Source organism: Tachypleus tridentatus, chromosome 8, assembly GCF_004210375.1.
Source record: "Tachypleus tridentatus isolate NWPU-2018 chromosome 8, ASM421037v1, whole genome shotgun sequence".
In the NCBI taxonomy this organism is placed as follows: Eukaryota; Metazoa; Arthropoda; class Merostomata; order Xiphosura; family Limulidae; genus Tachypleus; species Tachypleus tridentatus.
Window position 1 is genome coordinate 48,729,556 of NC_134832.1, and position 26,153 is coordinate 48,755,708.

The 26,153-nt window shown below is 32.0% G+C and overlaps 1 protein-coding gene across 3 annotated transcripts in view; it reads right to left on the minus strand.

Annotated features, from left to right (window-relative positions):
- The window catches only part of LOC143222355 (death-associated protein kinase 1-like), a 113,633-nt gene that overhangs the window by 51,516 nt on the left and 35,964 nt on the right, over positions 1 to 26,153 (minus strand). For all 3 annotated transcript variants that reach the window (XM_076448789.1, XM_076448790.1, XM_076448788.1), the window contains exon 2: positions 7,142 to 7,235. In XM_076448789.1, coding sequence (XP_076304904.1) covers positions 7,142 to 7,201 — 60 coding nt within the window. In that variant the 5' untranslated portion in view covers positions 7,202 to 7,235. The remainder of the gene's footprint in view (positions 1 to 7,141; positions 7,236 to 26,153) is intronic.

Below are 26,153 nucleotides of genomic sequence, written 5' to 3' on the forward strand. Positions count from 1 at the left end.
TGTTGACTAGCTATCTTCTCTCTAATCTATCATTTCTGAACTATCGACGGATGTACGCGGAAGTCTCTTGTGTAGTTGTTTGTGAAATTGTGAAACAAATGAACAAACAGTTCAGTTGTTTTTAATATTAAACACTTGCCTGGTTCACTTGGAAAATGTCTTTATGCTATATAATACTGTTCTTACCAAAATAGCTCGAACAGAGCATTCTTAACAACAGGCAGTGTTTGGTTTGTTTCTTAATTGTCAAGACCATGACGTAGCAACGTTTTTTTTTCTACAGGCACACAAAAATCACTTTATTACATTTCAACTACAAAGTAAGGTTGTGCTCAGAGGGAATCTCCGGCCAGGAAGCGCATATGTGTGGTCATTTCATCAAACCGGACACGAAATAAATCGATTCGTCAAATTCCAAGAGTTCCTCGTGATGAATGTAAAGCGACAGCACGATTTATGACGGACACCGGAAAGATGGCAAAGTATAATTTATAGGCCTACAAAATGACTACGAAGCTTTAAGTTTTTACATAAAACACAAAAAGAAATATATATATACATAAGTTATGAAGTAGCAAGATTTAGCCATATTGGTTGCACACTGAAATACATCTTGGTTGATAATACAGTGGCCGAATCTTACACAATATCTTGGTTCATGATACGAGGGCTGAATCGAAAACAGTATAACACTCTTCAAACGCATCTTGGTTTGGAATCCAGGCTGAATTTCATTCAGTATCGGACAGGTGGCACCACTGCCTATGTATGGATGATTTGTTTGTTTTGGAATTTCGCACAAAGCTACTCGCGGGCTATCTGTGCTAGCCGTCCCTAATTTAGCAGTGTAAGACTAGAGGGAAGGCAGCTAGTCATCACCACCCACCGCCAACTCTTGGGCTACTCTTTTACCAACGAATAGTGGGATTGACCGTCACTTTATAACGCCCCCACGACTGAAAGGGCGAGCATGTTTGGCGCGACGCGGGCGCGAACCCGCGACCCTCGAATTACGAGTCGCACGCCTTACGCGCTTGGCCATGCCAAGCCATGTATGGATGACTTGGATTGTTAATCGAAATGTTATTTTAAATATCTCTTCAACAGGTCATTAGAACTTGACAATACTGTATAGTGTTTACTTTTATAACAATATATATGTAATGACTGAGCCACAAGTTCTAGTGATGTCTGTAAGTATCACAGTCAGACGTTTGAATTACTTGTTCTTATTTCTTCTGTTTCTGTTGGCCCGGCATGCGCAAGTGGGTTAAGGCGTTCGACTCGTAATCCGAGGGTCGCGGGTTCGAATCCGGGTCGCACCAAACATGCTCTCCCTTTCAGCCGTGGGGGCGTTATAAGTTGACAGTCAATCCCACTATTCCTTAGTAAAAGAGTAGCCCAAGAGTTTGCGGTGGGTAGTGATTACTAGCTGCCTTCCCTCTAGTCTTACACTGCTAAGTTAGGGACGGCTGGCGCAGATAGCCCTTGAGTAGCTTTGCGTGAAATTAAAAAAAAACACAAACTAAATAAACTTATAACGCTAAAATCTGCACAGTGGGCAAAACATAGATAATCTATTGTGTAGCTTGGCATTATAAAAAGCGTAGCAATATCTACGGGACTTTAAGAATTTCTTATTTTGTAAAATATGTTCATTCTCCATTACAGTCAGTGAAATACAGTGAAAGAAAGTCATATTATACTTTCAGTTAATTGCTTGTTTCCTACCAATTCTCGTCCAATTTTCGAGAGAAATCGCCCTCTGAACTTTTGTGTCGTGTATGCACTATAACAGTTATTGCTGCTCTTTTAGTGGAAAGTTACAAAATGGACCATCTTTCCTCTGTCCAGTGTGACGAATCGAACCTTGGACTTTAGCATTGTAAGTTCGCTCACCCACTAGAAGCAGCAATGACACTATTCGATAAAAGCAGTCTAAGAGTTGGTGTTGGGCGCTGTTTCTTACTACCTTCTCTCTAGTCCCCCAGTGGCACAGCGGGTACATCTTGGGACTTACAACAATAAAAACCGGGTTTCGATACAAACAAACAAATAAAACTCTCTAGTACATTAGTCCAAACTTACTGAAGACGAGTTCATATATTTCTTCTGTGTATTTGTTTGTTTCGAATTTCGCGCAAAGTTACTTGAGGGCTATCTGAGTTAGCCGTCCCTAACTTAGCAGTGTAAGACTAAAGGGAAGGTAGCTAGACATCACCACCCACCGCCAACTCTTGGGCTACTCTTTTACCAACGAATAGCGAGATTGACCATCACATAATAACGCCCCCACGGCTGAAAGGACGAGCATGTTTTGTGTGACAGGGATTCGAACCCGCGAACCTCACATTACGAATCGAGTGCCTTAACCACCAGGCCATGCCATGCCCCTCTCCCGTGTGACTCTGAAGCAGTGAATAAAGTTTTGTACATTTGGTCACAGAGAGAGATAAAATAATAAGAACAATAATAAAACAAAATATTTTGTTATGGTTAACAATAAAGGAGTAGTTTGTACGTCAGAATTCTGATTATATTATATTAGTTTTCTAAAACAAAAAAAATGATGACAATCGATCAATCGGCTCTAGATGTTGTGTTTTTCTTATTAAGGCCTACTGTAATTTAGATTTCCACGTATAATTATCATTGAGAAACACGTCACGTTTTCCAGCAGAAAGTAGATGTCTGTAAATATATGCTATTGTGTAGGATGTTGCGCGGCCATTACCCATAGTTTCATTAAGTTAAGAGTTGGTTAGAAATGTGTTTATCTACTGAATTAATTACAGCAATTCAGCTTTCAGAAATGTTCTCATTACACTGAGATACACAGGTAATGTGGTTTTTGTTATCAAAAGTGACAGAGAGTAGGTTGTAAGACTTTGAGGTTACTTTGTATCTTGTGATTGTTATAGTGCCGTTACTTTGTATCTTGTGATTGTTTAGTGTCGTTACTTTGTATCTTGTGATTGTTATAGTGCCGTTACTTTGTATCTTGTGATTGTTACAGTACCGTTACATTGTATCTTGTGATTGTTACAGTATCGTTACTTTGTATCTTGTGATTGTTACAGTACCGTTACTTTGTATCTTGTGATTGTTATAGTGTCGTTACTTTGTATCTTGTGATTGCTATAGTACCGTTACTTTGTATCTTGTGATTGTTACAGTACCGTTACTTTGTATCTTGTGATTGTTACAGTACCGTTACTTTGTATCTTGTGATTGTTACAGTACCGTTACATTGTATCTTGTGATTGTTACAGTACCGTTAGATTGTTACAGTACCGTTACTTTGTATCTTGTGATTGTTACAGTACCGTTACTTTGTATCTTGTGATTGTTACAGTACCGTTACTTTGTATCTTGTGATTGTTTAGTGTCGTTACTGTGTATCTTGTGATTGTTATAGTGTCGTTACTTTGTATCTTGTGATTGTTACAGTACCGTTACTTTGTATCTTGTGATTGTTACAGTACCGTTACATTGTATCTTGTGATTGTTACAGTACCGTTACATTGTATCTTGTGATTGTTACAGTACCGTTACTTTGTATCTTGTGATTGTTACAGTACCGTTACATTGTATCTTGTGATTGTTACAGTACCGTTAGATTGTTACAGTACCGTTACTTTGTATCTTGTGATTGTTACAGTACCGTTACTTTGTATCTTGTGATTGTTACAGTACCGTTACTTTGTATCTTGTGATTGTTTAGTGTCGTTACTGTGTATCTTGTGATTGTTATAGTGTCGTTACTTTGTATCTTGTGATTGTTACAGTACCGTTACTTTGTATCTTGTGATTGTTACAGTACCGTTACATTGTATCTTGTGATTGTTACAGTACCGTTACATTGTATCTTGTGATTGTTACAGTACCGTTACTTTGTATCTTGTGATTGTTACAGTACCGTTACTTTGTATCTTGTGATTGTTACAGTACCGTTACTTTGTATCTTGTGATTGTTACAGTACCGTTACATTGTATCTTGTGATTGTTATAGTGCCGTTACTTTGTATCTTGTGATTGTTACAGTACCGTTACTTTGTATCTTGTGATTGCTATAGTACCGTCACTTTGTATCTTGTGATTGCTGTGGTGCTGTTACTTTGTATCTTGTGATTGTTATAGTACCGTTACTTTGTATCTTGTGATTGTTACAGTACCGTTACTTTGTATCTTGTGATTGTTACAGTACCGTTACTTTGTATCTTGTGATTGTTTAGTGTCGTTACTTTGTATCTTGTGATTGTTACAGTACCGTTACTTTGTATCTTGTGATTGTTACAGTACCGTTACTTTGTATCTTGTGATTGTTTAGTGTCGTTACTTTGTATCTTGTGATTGTTACAGTACCGTTACTTTGTATCTTGTGATTGTTACAGTACCGTTACATTGTATCTTGTGATTGTTACAGTACCGTTACTTTGTATCTTGTGATTGTTACAGTACCGTTACTTTGTATCTTGTGATTGTTACAGTACCGTTACTTTGTATCTTGTGATTGTTATAGTGCCGTTACTTTGTATCTTGTGATTGTTACAGTACCGTTACTTTGTATCTTGTGATTGTTACAGTACCGTTACTTTGTATCTTGTGATTGTTACAGTACCGTTACTTTGTATCTTGTGATTGTTATAGTGCCGTTACTTTGTATCTTGTGATTGTTACAGTACCGTTACATTGTATCTTGTGATTGTTATAGTGCCGTTACTTTGTATCTTGTGATTGTTACAGTACCGTTACTTTGTATCTTGTGATTGCTATAGTACCGTCACTTTGTATCTTGTGATTGCTGTGGTGCTGTTACTTTGTATCTTGTGATTGTTATAGTACCGTTACTTTGTATCTTGTGATTGTTACAGTACCGTTACTTTGTATCTTGTGATTGTTACAGTACCGTTACTTTGTATCTTGTGATTGTTTAGTGTCGTTACTGTGTATCTTGTGATTGTTACAGTACCGTTACTTTGTATCTTGTGATTGTTACAGTACCGTTATTTGTATCTTGTGATTGTTTAGTGTCGTTACTTTGTATCTTGTGATTGTTACAGTACCGTTACATTGTATCTTGTGATTGTTACAGTACCGTTACTTTGTATCTTGTGATTGTTACAGTACCGTTACTTTGTATCTTGTGATTGTTACAGTACCGTTACTTTGTATCTTGTGATTGTTATAGTGCCGTTACTTTGTATCTTGTGATTGTTACAGTACCGTTACTTTGTATCTTGTGATTGTTACAGTACCGTTACTTTGTATCTTGTGATTGTTATAGTACCGTCACTTTGTATCTTGTGATTGCTGTGGTGCCGTTACTTTGTATGTGGTGATTGCTGTGGTGCTGTTACTTTGTATCTTGTGATTGCTGTGGTGCTGTTACTTTGTATCTTGTGATTGCTGTTATGCTGTTACTTTGTATCTTGTGATTGCTGTGGTGCTGTTAGTTTCGTCTTCAATTACTAGTCTTTAAAAGTCTTGTTAATTCAACAACATTCCAATTTTCAACAGTTAGCCCCCACCTCCACAGAAAAATTATTTCAGTTCGCATTTTTCCTCAGAATGGACCCGGCATGGCCAGGTGGTTAGAGGGTGCTCGACTCGCAATCTGAGGGTCACGGGTTAGAATTTCCGTCACGCCAAACATGCTCGCCTTTTCAGTCGTGGGGGCGTTATTATTCCTCGGCCAATCCCATTATTTGTTGATAAAAGAGTAGCTAAAGAGTTGGCGGTCGGTGACGATGACTAGCTGCTTTCTTTCAAGTCTTACATTACTAAATTATGAACGGCTAAAGCAGATAGCCCTTGTGTAGCTTTACATGAAATTCAAAACAAACAGACGTAATTACTTTGAAAGAGATTGAGTTAAAATTGCGGCTGAGTGAAACACTCTGATTAGTATAATTTCTCAGAGTGTTTTTCCGCGTACCACTAACACCCACAAACATGTATTACCTAAAAAATTAGCTTTTATAAGGTAAACGCTAGTGTTTATCAGAAACATTATGCTGCGTTGAATGTAATGTAGCTTTGTTAATGTACTCTTGCGTATATATATTTTTACTCTTTAAATATCTAAACACTGAGCGCCCTCTAGTGACCAACAATTAGTCTGCAGACGTAAAGCGCTTAAAATCGGGTTTTCAAACACGTGGTACAATGAGCATAAGTAACCCATTGTATAGTTCATCACTTACAAACAAATATTAAAGAACGGAAAAAACTCAGCCGATCAAAACGCCATCTATGCATGTGTTTTCATTAATGGCTAATTAATATTTCAATGGCAAAGAAATTAACTGCATGTAAGTTTTCACGAAGCAACTGTGAACTATAACCGTTAAAATGACTTCGGTCATACTGATGTCCACTGAACAGTTTGTCTAATCAAGCCGGTGACACTGATCTGTAGGACATTGTTGTAATTATTGTTTCTGTTATTCTGAACAGTTTGTCTAATCAAGCCGGTGACACTGATCTATAAAACATTGTTGTAATTATGTTTCTGTTATTCTGAACAGTTTGTCTAATCAAGCCGGTGACATTGATCTATAAAACATTGTTGTAATTATTGTTTATGTTATTCTGAATAGTTTGTCTAATCAAGCCGGTGACACTGATCTATAATATATCGTTGTAATTATTGTTTCTGTTATTCTGAACAGTTTGTCTAACCAAGCCGGTGACACTCATCTATAAGACATTGTTGTAATTATTGTATCTGTTACTTTGAACAGTTTGTCTAATCAAGCCGGTGACACTGATCTGTAAGACATTGTTGTAATTATTGTTTCTGTTATTCTGAACAGTTTGTCTAATCAAGTCGGTGACACTGATCTATAAGACATTGTTGTAATTATTGTTTTTTCTCCTTTATTTGAATACAAAACATCACAGGTGGAGGTACAGATGGATCGCACATTATTGTTTTACTGGTTTACTACAAGAATTTCAACTTCCTTCCGGTTTTCTGGTAGTTACGGGTTAATGAGTCTGATTTACTTAAATTTAGTCACTCTTACGACTTACCATTTCAAGTCTTACGGCTAAAATTCATATAATATGTGTGGCCTAATACATGTTACCCAGAAGTTACATAATTTAAACAGCTAGCAGAATTTGGTGAACTTACGTATGTTGTCCGATGTCCCGAGCGTTGACTCGACCTTCGAGAGTACACGTGAAAATCCATTGTCTCCAAGTATTCCCTTCTTTATTGTAGAGACCTGTAACAATATAATACATGCTATTGCAAATATTTTGAATAGTCACAGATAAAACAAACAATAAATGTTTTAAACATCAAAATGTTATCTTGGTTACCGAGATGATTTCAAGTCCTCGAGCATGGCTAGATGGTTCGTATGCTCGAATCGTAATCCATAAGTCACGTGATTAAATCCTCGTAACATCAAACATGTCTACCCTATCAGCCGTGGACTCCTTATTTAGTTACGGTCAATCCCACGATTTATTGGTAAAAGAGTAGCCCAAGAGTTGGCGGATGGTGATGTTGACTAGCTGCCTTCCCTCTACTCTCACACTGCTAAATTGGGGACAGTAAGAAGAGGTAGTTGTCGTGTAGCTATACGCGAAATTCATAAAACAAACAAACTAATCCAAGGTATCGACTTCAGCCATACTTCCCTGACATCACTCTAATATCTCTAGAAAAACAAAACTTCGAAAAAGCAGCCCACAGTTACCCGTTACTTTCGATGTATCCATGACTGAAAAGATATGATGTTCAGCAGAAAAATCTTGAGTATTTCGAACACTACTACTGTTTCTGGGGTTCTTCTGCATGACTTTGATACATCATACCTCGAAAACAATACAAGTACCATTTAAAGCAGAGTTGTAACCGGTCTCGCCATCTTTTGACGGGTAACAGCTCTACCTAAGTTACCCGACATATCCTTAAGTACAATGAAATATACGAAAATAATTATATTATATCAAACAAAGTAGAAGCCCTACCTGATCTGTACACAATGTAATAAATGTTACTGTTCTGTGTAGTCTACTTATTAACACAGTAGTAACCTTACCTGATCTGTACACTATGTTAAAATGTTGCTATTTAATATAGTCTACTTATTAACACAGTAGTGACCTTACCTGATCTGAACACTATGTTATAAATGTTGCTGTTTAATATAGTCTACTTATTAACACAGTAGTGATTTTACCTGATCTGTACACTATTTAATAAATGTTTCTGTTTAATATAGTCTACTTATTAACACAATAGAGACATTACCTGATCTGTACACTATGTTATAGATGTTACTGTTCTGTGTAGTCTACTTATTAACACAGTAGTGACATTACCTGATCTGTACACTATGTTATAAATGTTACTGTTCTGTATAGTCTACGTATTAACACAGTCGTGACCTTACCTGATCTGTACACTATGTTATAAATGTTACTGTTTAATAGAGTCTACTTATTAACACAGTAGTGGCCTTACCTGATCTGTACACTATGTTATAAATGTTACTGTTTAATATAGTCTACTTATTAACACAGTAGTGACCTTAACTGATCTGTACACTATTTAATAAATGTTACTGTTTAATATTGTATACGTATTAACACAATAGTGACCTTACCTGATCTGTACACTATGTTATAAATGATACTGTTCAATATAGTCTACTTATTAACACAGTAGTGACCTTACGTAATCTGTACACAATATTATAAATATTACTGTTTAATATAGTCTACTTATTAACACAGTAGTGACCTTACCTGATCTGTACACTATGTTATAAATGTTACTGTTTAATATAGTCTACTTATTAACACAGTAGTGACCTTACCTGATCTGTACACTATGTTATAAATGTTACTGTTTAATATAGTCTACTTATTAACACAGTAGTGACCTTACCTGATCTGAACACTATGTTATAAATGTTACTGTTAAATATTGTCTACGTATTAACACAGTAGTGACATTACCTGATCTGTACACTATGTAATAAATGTTACTGTTTAATAAAGTCTACTTATTAACACAATAGTGACCTTACCTGATCTGTACACTATGTTATAAATGTTACTGTTCTCTGTAGTCTACTTATTAACACAGTAGTGGCCTTACCTGATCTGTACACTATGTTATAAATGTTACTGTTTAATATAGTCTACTTATTAACACAGTAGTGACCTTACCTGATCTGTACACTATGTTATAAATGTTACTGTTTAATATAGTCTACTTATTAACACAATAGTGACCTTACCTGATCTGTACACTATGTTATAAATGTTACTGTTTAATATAGTCTACTTATTAACACAGTAGTGACGTTACCTGATCTGTACACTATGTTATAAATGTTACTGTTAAATACTGTCTACGTATTAACACAGTAGTGACCTTACCTGATCTGTACACTATGTTATAAATGTTACTGTTTAATATAGTCTACTTATTAACACAGTAGTGACCTTACCTGATCTGTACACTATGTTATAAATGTTATTGTTTAATATAGTCTACTTATTAACACAGTAGTAACCTTATTTGATCTGTACACTATGTTATAAATGTTACTGTTTAATATAGTCTACTTATTAACACAGTAGTGACCTTACCTGATCTGTACACTATGTTATAAATGTTACTGTTTAATATAGTCTACTTATTAACACAGTAGTGACCTTACCTGATCTGTACACTATGTTATAAATGTTACTGTTTAATATAGTCTACTTATTAACATATTAGTGACCTTACCTGATCTGTACACTATGTTATAAATGTTACTGTTTAATATAGTCTACTTATTAACACAATAGTGACCTTACCTGATCTGTACACTATGTTATAAATGTTACTGTTTAATATAGTCTACTTATTAACACAGTAGTGACCTTACCTGATCTGTACACTATGTTATAAATGTTACTGTTTAATATAGTCTACTTATTAACACAGTAGTGACCTTACCTGATCTGTACACTATGTTATAAATGTTACTGTTTAATATAGTCTACTTATTAACACAGTAGTGACCTTACCTGATCTGTACACTATGTTATAGATGTTACTGTTCTGTGTAGTCTACTTATTAACACAGTAGTGACCTTACCTGATCTGTACACTATGTTATAAATGTTACTGTTCTGTGTAGTCTACTTATTAACACAGTAGTGACCTTACCTGATCTGTACACTATGTTATAAATGTTACTGTTTAATATAGTCTACTTATTAACATATTAGTAGCCTCACCTGATCTGTACACTATGTTATAAATGTTACTGTTTAATATAGTCTACTTATTAACACAATAGTGACCTTACCTGATCTGTACACTATGTTATAGATGTTACTGTTCTGTGTAGTCTACTTATTAACACAGTAGTGACCTTACCTGATCTGTACACTATGTTATAAATGTTACTGTTTAATATAGTCTACTTATTAACACAGTAGTGACCTTACCTGATCTGTACACTATGTTATAAATGTTACTGTTTAATATAGTCTACTTATTAACACAATAGTGACCTTACCTGATCTGTACACTATGTTATAGATGTTACTGTTTAATATAGTCTACTTATTAACACAATAGTGACCTTACCTGATCTGTACACTATGTTATAAATGTTACTGTTCTGTGTAGTCTACTTATTAACACAGTAGTGACCTTACCTGATCTGTACACTATGTTATAAATGTTACTGTTTAATATAGTCTACTTATTAACACAGTAGTGACCTTACCTGATCTGTACACTATGTTATAAATGTTACTGTTTAATATAGTCTACTTATTAACACAGTAGTGACCTTACCTGATCTGTACACTATGTTATAAATGTTACTGTTTAATATAGTCTACTTATTAACACAGTAGTGGCCTTACCTGATCTGTACACTATGTTATAAATGTTACTGTTTAATATAGTCTACTTATTAACACAGTAGTGACCTTACCTGATCTGTACACTATGTTATAAATGTTACTGTTTAATATAGTCTACTTATTAACACAGTAGTGACCTTACCTGATCTGTACACTATGTTATAAATGTTACTGTTCTAATATAGTCTACTTATTAACACAGTAGTGACCTTACCTGATCTGTACACTATGTTATAAATGTTACTGTTTAATATAGTCTACTTATTAACACAGTAGTGACCTTACCTGATCTGTACACTATGTTATAAATGTTACTGTTTAATATAGTCTACTTATTAACACAGTAGTGACCTTACCTGATCTGTACACTATGTTATAAATGTTACTGTTTAATATAGTCTACTTATTAACACAGTAGTGACCTTACCTGATCTGTACACTATGTTATAAATGTTACTGTTTAATATAGTCTACTTATTAACACAGTAGTAACCTTATTTGATCTGTACACTATGTTATAAATGTTACTTTTTAAAATAGTCTACTTACTAACACAGTAGTGACCTTACCTGATCTTTACACTATGTTATATATGTTACTGTTCTGTGTAGTCTACTTATTAACACAGTAGTGACCTTACCTGATCTGAACACTATGTTATAAATGTTACTGTTAAATATTGTCTACGTATTAACACAGTAGTGACATTACCTGATCTGTACACTATGTTATAAATGTTACTGTTTAATATAGTCTACTTATTAACACAGTAGTGACCTTACCTGATCTGTACACTATGTTATAAATGTTACTGTTTAATATAGTCTACTTATTAACACAGTAGTGACCTTACCTGATCTGTACACTATGTTATAAATGTTACTGTTTAATATAGTCTACTTATTAACACAGTAGTGACCTTACCTGATCTGTACACTATGTTATAAATGTTACTGTTTAATATAGTCTACTTATTAACACAGTAGTGACCTTACCTGATCTGTACACTATGTTATAAATGTTACTGTTTAATATAGTCTACTTATTAACACAGTAGTGACCTTACCTGATCTGTACACTATGTTATAAATGTTACTGTTTAATATAGTCTACTTATTAACACAGTAGTGACCTTACCTGATCTGTACACTATGTTATAAATGTTACTGTTTAATATAGTCTACTTATTAACACAGTAGTGACCTTACCTGATCTGTACACTATGTTATAAATGTTACTGTTTAATATAGTCTACTTATTAACACAGTAGTGACCTTACCTGATCTGTACACTATGTTATAAATGTTACTGTTTAATATAGTCTACTTATTAACACAGTAGTGACCTTACCTGATCTGTACACTATGTTATAAATGTTACTGTTTAATATAGTCTACTTATTAACACAGTAGTGACCTTACCTGATCTGTACACTATGTTATAAATGTTACTGTTTAATATAGTCTACTTATTAACACAGTAGTGACCTTACCTGATCTGTACACTATGTTATAAATGTTACTGTTTAATATAGTCTACTTATTAACACAGTAGTGACCTTACCTGATCTGTACACTATGTTATAAATGTTTCTGTTTAATATAGTTTACTTATTAACACAGTAGTAACCTTATTTGATCTGTACACTATGTTATAAATGTTACTGTTTAATATAGTCTACTTATTAACACAGTAGTGACCTTACCTGATCTGTACACTATGTTATAAATGTTACTGTTTAATATAGTCTACTTATTAACACAGTAGTGACCTTACCTGATCTGTACACTATGTTATAAATGTTACTGTTTAATATAGTCTACTTATTAACACAGTAGTGACCTTACCTGATCTGTACACTATGTTATAAATGTTACTGTTCTGTGTAGTCTACTTATTAACACAGTAGTGACCTTACCTGATCTGTACACTATGTTATAAATGTTACTGTTTAATATAGTCTACTTATTAACACAGTAGTGACCTTACCTGATCTGTACACTATGTTATAAATGTTACTGTTTAATGTAGTCTACTTATTAACACAGTTGCGACCTTACCTGATGTTATAAATGTTACTGTTAAATATTGTCTACGTATTACCACAGTAGTGACCTTACCTGATCTGTACACTATGTTATAAATGTTACTGTGTAATATAGTCTACTTATTAACATAGTAGTGGCCTCACCTGATCTGTACACTATGTTATAAATGTTACTGTTTAATATAGTCTACTTATTAACACAATAGTGACCTTACCTGATCTGTACACTATGTTATAGATGTTACTGTTCTGTGTAGTCTACTTATTAACACAGTAGTGGCCTTACCTGATCTGTACACTATGTTATAGATATTACTGTTCTGTGCAGTCTACTTATTAACACAGTAGTGTCCTTACCTGATCTGTAGATTATGTTATAAATGTTACTGTTTAATATAGTATACTTATTAACATAGTAGTGGCCTCACCTGATCTGTACACTATGTTATAAATGTTACTGTTTAATATAGTCTACTTATTAACACAGTAGTGACCTTACCTGATCTGTACACTATGTTATAAATGTTACTGTTCTGTGTAGTCTACTTATTAACACAGTAGTGACCTTACCTGATCTGTACACTATGTTATAAATGTTACTGTTTAATATAGTCTACTTATTAACACAATAGTGACCTTACCTGATCTGTACACTATGTTATAAATGTTACTGTTTAATATAGTCTACTTATTAACACAGTAGTGACCTTACCTGATCTGTACACTATGTTATAAATGTTACTGTTTAATATAGTCTACTTATTAACACAGTAGTGACCTTACCTGATCTGTACACTATGTTATAAATGTTACTGTTTAATATAGTCTACTTATTAACACAGTAGTGACCTTACCTGATCTGTACACTATGTTATAAATGTTACTGTTTAATATAGTCTACTTATTAACACAGTAGTGACCTTACCTGATCTGTACACTATGTTATAAATGTTACTGTTTAATATAGTCTACTTATTAACACAGTAGTGACCTTACCTGATCTGTACACTATGTTATAAATGTTACTGTTTAATATAGTCTACTTATTAACACAGTAGTGACCTTACCTGATCTGTACACTATGTTATAAATGTTACTGTTTAATATAGTCTACTTATTAACACAGTAGTGACCTTACCTGATCTGTACACTATGTTATAAATGTTACTGTTTAATATAGTCTACTTATTAACACAGTAGTGACCTTACCTGATCTGTACACTATGTTATAAATGTTACTGTTTAATATAGTCTACTTATTAACACAGTAGTGACCTTACCTGATCTGTACACTATGTTATAAATGTTACTGTTTAATATAGTCTACTTATTAACACAGTAGTGACCTTACCTGATCTGTACACTATGTTATAAATGTTACTGTTTAATATAGTCTACTTATTAACACAGTAGTGACCTTACCTGATCTGTACACTATGTTATAAATGTTACTGTTTAATATAGTCTACTTATTAACACAGTAGTGACCTTACCTGATCTGTACACTATGTTATAAATGTTACTGTTTAATATAGTCTACTTATTAACACAGTAGTGACCTTACCTGATCTGTACACTATGTTATAAATGTTACTGTTTAATATAGTCTACTTATTAACACAGTAGTGACCTTACCTGATCTGTACACTATGTTATAAATGTTACTGTTTAATATAGTCTACTTATTAACACAGTAGTGACCTTACCTGATCTGTACACTATGTTATAAATGTTACTGTTTAATATAGTCTACTTATTAACACAGTAGTGACCTTACCTGATCTGTACACTATGTTATAAATGTTACTGTTTAATATAGTCTACTTATTAACACAGTAGTGACCTTACCTGATCTGTACACTATGTTATAAATGTTACTGTTTAATATAGTCTACTTATTAACACAGTAGTGACCTTACCTGATCTGTACACTATGTTATAAATGTTACTGTTTAATATAGTCTACTTATTAACACAGTAGTGACCTTACCTGATCTGTACACTATGTTATAAATGTTACTGTTTAATATAGTCTACTTATTAACACAGTAGTGACCTTACCTGATCTGTACACTATGTTATAAATGTTACTGTTTAATATAGTCTACTTATTAACACAGTAGTGACCTTACCTGATCTGTACACTATGTTATAAATGTTACTGTTTAATATAGTCTACTTATTAACACAGTAGTGACCTTACCTGATCTGTACACTATGTTATAAATGTTACTGTTTAATATAGTCTACTTATTAACACAGTAGTGAGTGACCTTACCTGATCTGTACACTATGTTATAAATGTTACTGTTTAATATAGTCTACTTATTAACACAGTAGTGACCTTACCTGATCTGTACACTATGTTATAAATGTTACTGTTTAATATAGTCTACTTATTAACACAATAGTGACCTTACCTGATCTGTACACTATGTTATAAATGTTACTGTTTAATATAGTCTACTTATTAACACAGTAGTGACCTTACCTGATCTGTACACTATGTTATAAATGTTACTGTTTAATATAGTCTACTTATTAACACAGTAGTGACCTTACCTGATCTGTACACTATGTTATAAATGTTACTGTTTAATATAGTCTACTTATTAACACAGTAGTGACCTTACCTGATCTGTACACTATGTTATAAATGTTACTGTTTAATATAGTCTACTTATTAACACAGTAGTGACCTTACCTGATCTGTACACTATGTTATAAATGTTACTGTTTAATATAGTCTACTTATTAACACAGTAGTGACCTTACCTGATCTGTACACTATGTTATAAATGTTACTGTTTAATATAGTCTACTTATTAACACAGTAGTGACCTTACCTGATCTGTACACTATGTTATAAATGTTACTGTTTAATATAGTCTACTTATTAACACAGTAGTGACCTTACCTGATCTGTACACTATGTTATAAATGTTACTGTTTAATATAGTCTACTTATTAACACAGTAGTGACCTTACCTGATCTGTACACTATGTTATAAATGTTACTGTTTAATATAGTCTACTTATTAACACAGTAGTGACCTTACCTGATCTGTACACTATGTTATAAATGTTACTGTTTAATATAGTCTACTTATTAACACAGTAGTGACCTTACCTGATCTGTACACTATGTTATAAATGTTACTGTTTAATATAGTCTACTTATTAACACAGTAGTGACCTTACCTGATCTGTACACTATGTTATAAATGTTACTGTTTAATATAGTCTACTTATTAACACAGTAGTGACCTTACCTGATCTGTACACTATGTTATAAATGTTACTGTTTAATATAGTCTACTTATTAACACAGTAGTGACCTTACCTGATCTGTACACTATGTTATAAATGTTACTGTTTAATATAGTCTACTTATTAACACAGTAGTGACCTTACCTGATCTGTACACTATGTTATAAATGTTACTGTTTAATATAGTCTACTTATTAACACAGTAGTGACCTTACCTGATCTGTACACTATGTTATAAATGTTACTGTTTAATATAGTCTACTTATTAACACAGTAGTGACCTTACCTGATCTGTACACTATGTTATAAATGTTACTGTTTAATATAGTCTACTTATTAACACAGTAGTGACCTTACCTGATCTGTACACTATGTTATAAATGTTACTGTTTAATATAGTCTACTTATTAACACAGTAGTGACCTTACCTGATCTGTACACTATGTTATAAATGTTACTGTTTAATATAGTCTACTTATTAACACAGTAGTGACCTTACCTGATCTGTACACTATGTTATAAATGTTACTGTTTAATATAGTCTACTTATTAACACAGTAGTGACCTTACCTGATCTGTACACTATGTTATAAATGTTACTGTTTAATATAGTCTACTTATTAACACAGTAGTGACCTTACCTGATCTGTACACTATGTTATAAATGTTACTGTTTAATATAGTCTACTTATTAACACAGTAGTGACCTTACCTGATCTGTACACTATGTTATAAATGTTACTGTTTAATATAGTCTACTTATTAACACAATAGTGACCTTACCTGATCTGTACACTATGTTATAAATGTTACTGTTTAATATAGTCTACTTATTAACACAGTAGTGACCTTACCTGATCTGTACACTATGTTATAAATGTTACTGTTTAATATAGTCTACTTATTAACACAGTAGTGACCTTACCTGATCTGTACACTATGTTATAAATGTTACTGTTTAATATAGTCTACTTATTAACACAGTAGTGACCTTACCTGATCTGTACACTATGTTATAAATGTTACTGTTTAATATAGTCTACTTATTAACACAGTAGTGACCTTACCTGATCTGTACACTATGTTATAAATGTTACTGTTTAATATAGTCTACTTATTAACACAGTAGTGACCTTACCTGATCTGTACACTATGTTATAAATGTTACTGTTTAATATAGTCTACTTATTAACACAGTAGTGACCTTACCTGATCTGTACACTATGTTATAAATGTTACTGTTTAATATAGTCTACTTATTAACACAGTAGTGACCTTACCTGATCTGTACACTATGTTATAAATGTTACTGTTTAATATAGTCTACTTATTAACACAGTAGTGACCTTACCTGATCTGTACACTATGTTATAAATGTTACTGTTTAATATAGTCTACTTATTAACACAGTAGTGACCTTACCTGATCTGTACACTATGTTATAAATGTTACTGTTTAATATAGTCTACTTATTAACACAGTAGTGACCTTACCTGATCTGTACACTATGTTATAAATGTTACTGTTTAATATAGTCTACTTATTAACACAGTAGTGACCTTACCTGATCTGTACACTATGTTATAAATGTTACTGTTTAATATAGTCTACTTATTAACACAGTAGTGACCTTACCTGATCTGTACACTATGTTATAAATGTTACTGTTTAATATAGTCTACTTATTAACACAGTAGTGACCTTACCTGATCTGTACACTATGTTATAAATGTTACTGTTTAATATAGTCTACTTATTAACACAGTAGTGACCTTACCTGATCTGTACACTATGTTATAAATGTTACTGTTTAATATAGTCTACTTATTAACACAGTAGTGACCTTACCTGATCTGTACACTATGTTATAAATGTTACTGTTTAATATAGTCTACTTATTAACACAGTAGTGACCTTACCTGATCTGTACACTATGTTATAAATGTTACTGTTTAATATAGTCTACTTATTAACACAGTAGTGACCTTACCTGATCTGTACACTATGTTATAAATGTTACTGTTTAATATAGTCTACTTATTAACACAGTAGTGACCTTACCTGATCTGTACACTATGTTATAAATGTTACTGTTTAATATAGTCTACTTATTAACACAGTAGTGACCTTACCTGATCTGTACACTATGTTATAAATGTTACTGTTTAATATAGTCTACTTATTAACACAGTAGTGACCTTACCTGATCTGTACACTATGTTATAAATGTTACTGTTTAATATAGTCTACTTATTAACACAGTAGTGACCTTACCTGATCTGTACACTATGTTATAAATGTTACTGTTTAATATAGTCTACTTATTAACACAGTAGTGACCTTACCTGATCTGTACACTATGTTATAAATGTTACTGTTTAATATAGTCTACTTATTAACACAGTAGTGACCTTACCTGATCTGTACACTATGTTATAAATGTTACTGTTTAATATAGTCTACTTATTAACACAGTAGTGACCTTACCTGATCTGTACACTATGTTATAAATGTTACTGTTTAATATAGTCTACTTATTAACACAGTAGTGACCTTACCTGATCTGTACACTATGTTATAAATGTTACTGTTTAATATAGTCTACTTATTAACACAGTAGTGACCTTACCTGATCTGTACACTATGTTATAAATGTTACTGTTTAATATAGTCTACTTATTAACACAGTAGTGACCTTACCTGATCTGTACACTATGTTATAAATGTTACTGTTTAATATAGTCTACTTATTAACACAGTAGTGACCTTACCTGATCTGTACACTATGTTATAAATGTTACTGTTTAATATAGTCTACTTATTAACACAGTAGTGACCTTACCTGATCTGTACACTATGTTATAAATGTTACTGTTTAATATAGTCTACTTATTAACACAGTAGTGACCTTACCTGATCTGTACACTATGTTATAAATGTTACTGTTTAATATAGTCTACTTATTAACACAGTAGTGACCTTACCTGATCTGTACACTATGTTATAAATGTTACTGTTTAATATAGTCTACTTATTAACACAGTAGTGACCTTACCTGATCTGTACACTATGTTATAAATGTTACTGTTTAATATAGTCTACTTATTAACACAGTAGTGACCTTACCTGATCTGTACACTATGTTATAAATGTTACTGTTTAATATAGTCTACTTATTAACACAGTAGTGACCTTACCTGATCTGTACACTATGTTATAAATGTTACTGTTTAATATAGTCTACTTATTAACACAATAGTGACCTTACCTGATCTGTACACTATGTTATAAATGTTACTGTTTAATATAGTCTACTTATTAACACAGTAGTGACCTTACCTGATCTGTACACTATGTTATAAATGTTACTGTTTAATATAGTCTACTTATTAACACAGTAGTGACCTTACCTGATCTGTACACTATGTTATAAATGTTACTGTTTAATATAGTCTACTTATTAACACAGTAGTGACCTTACCTGATCTGTACACTATGTTATAAATGTTACTGTTTAATATAGTCTACTTATTAACACAGTAGTGACCTTACCTGATCTGTACACTATGTTATAAATGTTACTGTTTAATATAGTCTACTTATTAACACAGTAGTGACCTTACCTGATCTGTACACTATGTTATAAATGTTACTGTTTAATATAGTCTACTTATTAACACAGTAGTGACCTTACCTGATCTGTACACTATGTTATAAATGTTACTGTTTAATATAGTCTACTTATTAACACAGTAGTGACCTTACCTGATCTGTACACTATGTTATAAATGTTACTGTTTAATATAGTCTACTTATTAACACAGTAGTGACCTTACCTGATCTGTACACTATGTTATAAATGTTACTGTTTAATATAGTCTACTTATTAACACAGTAGTGACCTTACCTGATCTGTACACTATGTTATAAATGTTACTGTTTAATATAGTCTACTTATTAACACAGTAGTGACCTTACCTGATCTGTACACTATGTTATAAATGTTACTGTTTAATATAGTCTACTTATTAACACAGTAGTGACCTTACCTGATCTGTACACTATGTTATAAATGTTACTGTTTAATATAGTCTACTTATTAACACAGTAGTGACCTTACCTGATCTGTACACTATGTTATAAATGTTACTGTTTAATATAGTCTACTTATTAACACAGTAGTGACCTTACCTGATCTGTACACTATGTTATAAATGTTACTGTTTAATATAGTCTACTTATTAACACAGTAGTGACCTTACCTGATCTGTACACTATGTTATAAATGTTACTGTTTAATATAGTCTACTTATTAACACAGTAGTGACCTTACCTGATCTGTACACTATGTTATAAATGTTACTGTTTAATATAGTCTACTTATTAACACAATAGTGACCTTACCTGATCTGTACACTATGTTATAAATGTTACTGTTTAATATAGTCTACTTATTAACACAGTAGTGACCTTACCTGATCTGTACACTATGTTATAAATGTTACTGTTTAATATAGTCTACTTATTAACACAGTAGTGACCTTACCTGATCTGTACACTATGTTATAAATGTTACTGTTTAATATAGTCTACTTATTAACACAGTAGTGACCTTACCTGATCTGTACACTATGTTATAAATGTTACTGTTTAATATAGTCTACTTATTAACACAGTAGTGACCTTACCTGATCTGTACACTATGTTATAAATGTTACTGTTTAATATAGTCTACTTATTAACACAGTAGTGACCTTACCTGATCTGTACACTATGTTATAAATGTTACTGTTTAATATAGTCTACTTATTAACACAGTAGTGACCTTACCTGATCTGTACACTATGTTATAAATGTTACTGTTTAATATAGTCTACTTATTAACACAGTAGTGACCTTACCTGATCTGTACACTATGTTATAAATGTTACTGTTTAATATAGTCTACTTATTAACACAGTAGTGACCTTACCTGATCTGTACACTATGTTATAAATGTTACTGTTTAATATAGTCTACTTATTAACACAGTAGTGACCTTACCTGATCTGTACACTATGTTATAAATGTTACTGTTTAATATAGTCTACTTATTAACACAGTAGTGACCTTACCTGATCTGTACACTATGTTATAAATGTTACTGTTTAATATAGTCTACTTATTAACACAGTAGTGACCTTACCTGATCTGTACACTATGTTATAAATGTTACTGTTTAATATAGTCTACTTATTAACACAGTAGTGACCTTACCTGATCTGTACACTATGTTATAAATGTTACTGTTTAATATAGTCTACTTATTAACACAGTAGTGACCTTACCTGATCTGTACACTATGTTATAAATGTTACTGTTTAATATAGTCTACTTATTAACACAGTAGTGACCTTACCTGATCTGTACACTATGTTATAAATGTTACTGTTTAATATAGTCTACTTATTAACACAGTAGTGACCTTACCTGATCTGTACACTATGTTATAAATGTTACTGTTTAATATAGTCTACTTATTAACACAGTAGTGACCTTACCTGATCTGTACACTATGTTATAAATGTTACTGTTTAATATAGTCTACTTATTAACACAGTAGTGACCTTACCTGATCTGTACACTATGTTATAAATGTTACTGTTTAATATAGTCTACTTATTAACACAGTAGTGACCTTACCTGATCTGTACACTATGTTATAAATGTTACTGTTTAATATAGTCTACTTATTAACACAGTAGTGACCTTACCTGATCTGTACACTATGTTATAAATGTTACTGTTTAATATAGTCTACTTATTAACACAGTAGTGACCTTACCTGATCTGTACACTATGTTATAAATGTTACTGTTTAATATAGTCTACTTATTAACACAGTAGTGACCTTACCTGATCTGTACACTATGTTATAAATGTTACTGTTTAATATAGTCTACTTATTAACACAGTAGTGACCTTACCTGATCTGTACACTATGTTATAAATGTTACTGTTTAATATAGTCTACTTATTAACACAGTAGTGACCTTACCTGATCTGTACACTATGTTATAAATGTTACTGTTTAATATAGTCTACTTATTAACACAGTAGTGACCTTACCTGATCTGTACACTATGTTATAAATGTTACTGTTTAATATAGTCTACTTATTAACACAGTAGTGACCTTACCTGATCTGTACACTATGTTATAAATGTTACTGTTTAATATAGTCTACTTATTAACACAGTAGTGACCTTACCTGATCTGTACACTATGTTATAAATGTTACTGTTTAATATAGTCTACTTATTAACACAGTAGTGACCTTACCTGATCTGTACACTATGTTATAAATGTTACTGTTTAATATAGTCTACTTATTAACACAATAGTGACCTTACCTGATCTGTACACTATGTTATAAATGTTACTGTTTAATATAGTCTACTTATTAACACAGTAGTGACCTTACCTGATCTGTACACTATGTTATAAATGTTACTGTTTAATATAGTCTACTTATTAACACAGTAGTGACCTTACCTGATCTGTACACTATGTTATAAATGTTACTGTTTAATATAGTCTACTTATTAACACAGTAGTGACCTTACCTGATCTGTACACTATGTTATAAATGTTACTGTTTAATATAGTCTACTTATTAACACAGTAGTGACCTTACCTGATCTGTACACTATGTTATAAATGTTACTGTTTAATATAGTCTACTTATTAACACAGTAGTGACCTTACCTGATCTGTACACTATGTTATAAATGTTACTGTTTAATATAGTCTACTTATTAACACAATAGTGACCTTACCTGATCTGTACACTATGTTATAAATGTTACTGTTTAATATAGTCTACTTATTAACACAGTAGTGACCTTACCTGATCTGTACACTATGTTATAAATGTTACTGTTTAATATAGTCTACTTATTAACACAGTAGTGACCTTACCTGATCTGTACACTATGTTATAAATGTTACTGTTTAATATAGTCTACTTATTAACACAGTAGTGACCTTACCTGATCTGTACACTATGTTATAAATGTTACTGTTTAATATAGTCTACTTATTAACACAGTAGTGACCTTACCTGATCTGTACACTATGTTATAAATGTTACTGTTTAATATAGTCTACTTATTAACACAGTAGTGACCTTACCTGATCTGTACACTATGTTATAAATGTTACTGTTTAATATAGTCTACTTATTAACACAGTAGTGACCTTACCTGATCTGTACACTATGTTATAAATGTTACTGTTTAATATAGTCTACTTATTAACACAGTAGTGACCTTACCTGATCTGTACACTATGTTATAAATGTTACTGTTTAATATAGTCTACTTATTAACACAGTAGTGACCTTACCTGATCTGTACACTATGTTATAAATGTTACTGTTTAATATAGTCTACTTATTAACACAGTAGTGACCTTACCTGATCTGTACACTATGTTATAAATGTTACTGTTTAATATAGTCTACTTATTAACACAGTAGTGACCTTACCTGATCTGTACACTATGTTATAAATGTTACTGTTTAATATAGTCTACTTATTAACACAGTAGTGACCTTACCTGATCTGTACACTATGTTATAAATGTTACTGTTTAATATAGTCTACTTATTAACACAGTAGTGACCTTACCTGATCTGTACACTATGTTATAAATGTTACTGTTTAATATAGTCTACTTATTAACACAGTAGTGACCTTACCTGATCTGTACACTATGTTATAAATGTTACTGTTTAATATAGTCTACTTATTAACACAGTAGTGACCTTACCTGATCTGTACACTATGTTATAAATGTTACTGTTTAATATAGTCTACTTATTAACACAGTAGTGACCTTACCTGATCTGTACACTATGTTATAAATGTTACTGTTTAATATAGTCTACTTATTAACACAGTAGTGACCTTACCTGATCTGTACACTATGTTATAAATGTTACTGTTTAATATAGTCTACTTATTAACACAGTAGTGACCTTACCTGATCTGTACACTATGTTATAAATGTTACTGTTTAATATAGTCTACTTATTAACACAGTAGTGACCTTACCTGATCTGTACACTATGTTATAAATGTTACTGTTTAATATAGTCTACTTATTAACACAGTAGTGACCTTACCTGATCTGTACACTATGTTATAAATGTTACTGTTTAATATAGTCTACTTATTAACACAGTAGTGACCTTACCTGATCTGTACACTATGTTATAAATGTTACTGTTTAATATAGTCTACTTATTAACACAGTAGTGACCTTACCTGATCTGTACACTATGTTATAAATGTTACTGTTTAATATAGTCTACTTATTAACACAGTAGTGACCTTACCTGATCTGTACACTATGTTATAAATGTTACTGTTTAATATAGTCTACTTATTAACACAGTAGTGACCTTACCTGATCTGTACACTATGTTATAAATGTTACTGTTTAATATAGTCTACTTATTAACACAATAGTGACCTTACCTGATCTGTACACTATGTTATAAATGTTACTGTTTAATATAGTCTACTTATTAACACAGTAGTGACCTTACCTGATCTGTACACTATGTTATAAATGTTACTGTTTAATATAGTCTACTTATTAACACAGTAGTGACCTTACCTGATCTGTACACTATGTTATAAATGTTACTGTTTAATATAGTCTACTTATTAACACAGTAGTGACCTTACCTGATCTGTACACTATGTTATAAATGTTACTGTTTAATATAGTCTACTTATTAACACAGTAGTGACCTTACCTGATCTGTACACTATGTTATAAATGTTACTGTTTAATATAGTCTACTTATTAACACAGTAGTGACCTTACCTGATCTGTACACTATGTTATAAATGTTACTGTTTAATATAGTCTACTTATTAACACAGTAGTGACCTTACCTGATCTGTACACTATGTTATAAATGTTACTGTTTAATATAGTCTACTTATTAACACAGTAGTGACCTTACCTGATCTGTACACTATGTTATAAATGTTACTGTTTAATATAGTCTACTTATTAACACAGTAGTGACCTTACCTGATCTGTACACTATGTTATAAATGTTACTGTTTAATATAGTCTACTTATTAACACAGTAGTGACCTTACCTGATCTGTACACTATGTTATAAATGTTACTGTTTAATATAGTCTACTTATTAACACAGTAGTGACCTTACCTGATCTGTACACTATGTTATAAATGTTACTGTTTAATATAGTCTACTTATTAACACAGTAGTGACCTTACCTGATCTGTACACTATGTTATAAATGTTACTGTTTAATATAGTCTACTTATTAACACAGTAGTGACCTTACCTGATCTGTACACTATGTTATAAATGTTACTGTTTAATATAGTCTACTTATTAACACAGTAGTGACCTTACCTGATCTGTACACTATGTTATAAATGTTACTGTTTAATATAGTCTACTTATTAACACAGTAGTGACCTTACCTGATCTGTACACTATGTTATAAATGTTACTGTTTAATATAGTCTACTTATTAACACAGTAGTGACCTTACCTGATCTGTACACTATGTTATAAATGTTACTGTTTAATATAGTCTACTTATTAACACAGTAGTGACCTTACCTGATCTGTACACTATGTTATAAATGTTACTGTTTAATATAGTCTACTTATTAACACAGTAGTGACCTTACCTGATCTGTACACTATGTTATAAATGTTACTGTTTAATATAGTCTACTTATTAACACAGTAGTGACCTTACCTGATCTGTACACTATGTTATAAATGTTACTGTTTAATATAGTCTACTTATTAACACAGTAGTGACCTTACCTGATCTGTACACTATGTTATAAATGTTACTGTTTAATATAGTCTACTTATTAACACAGTAGTGAC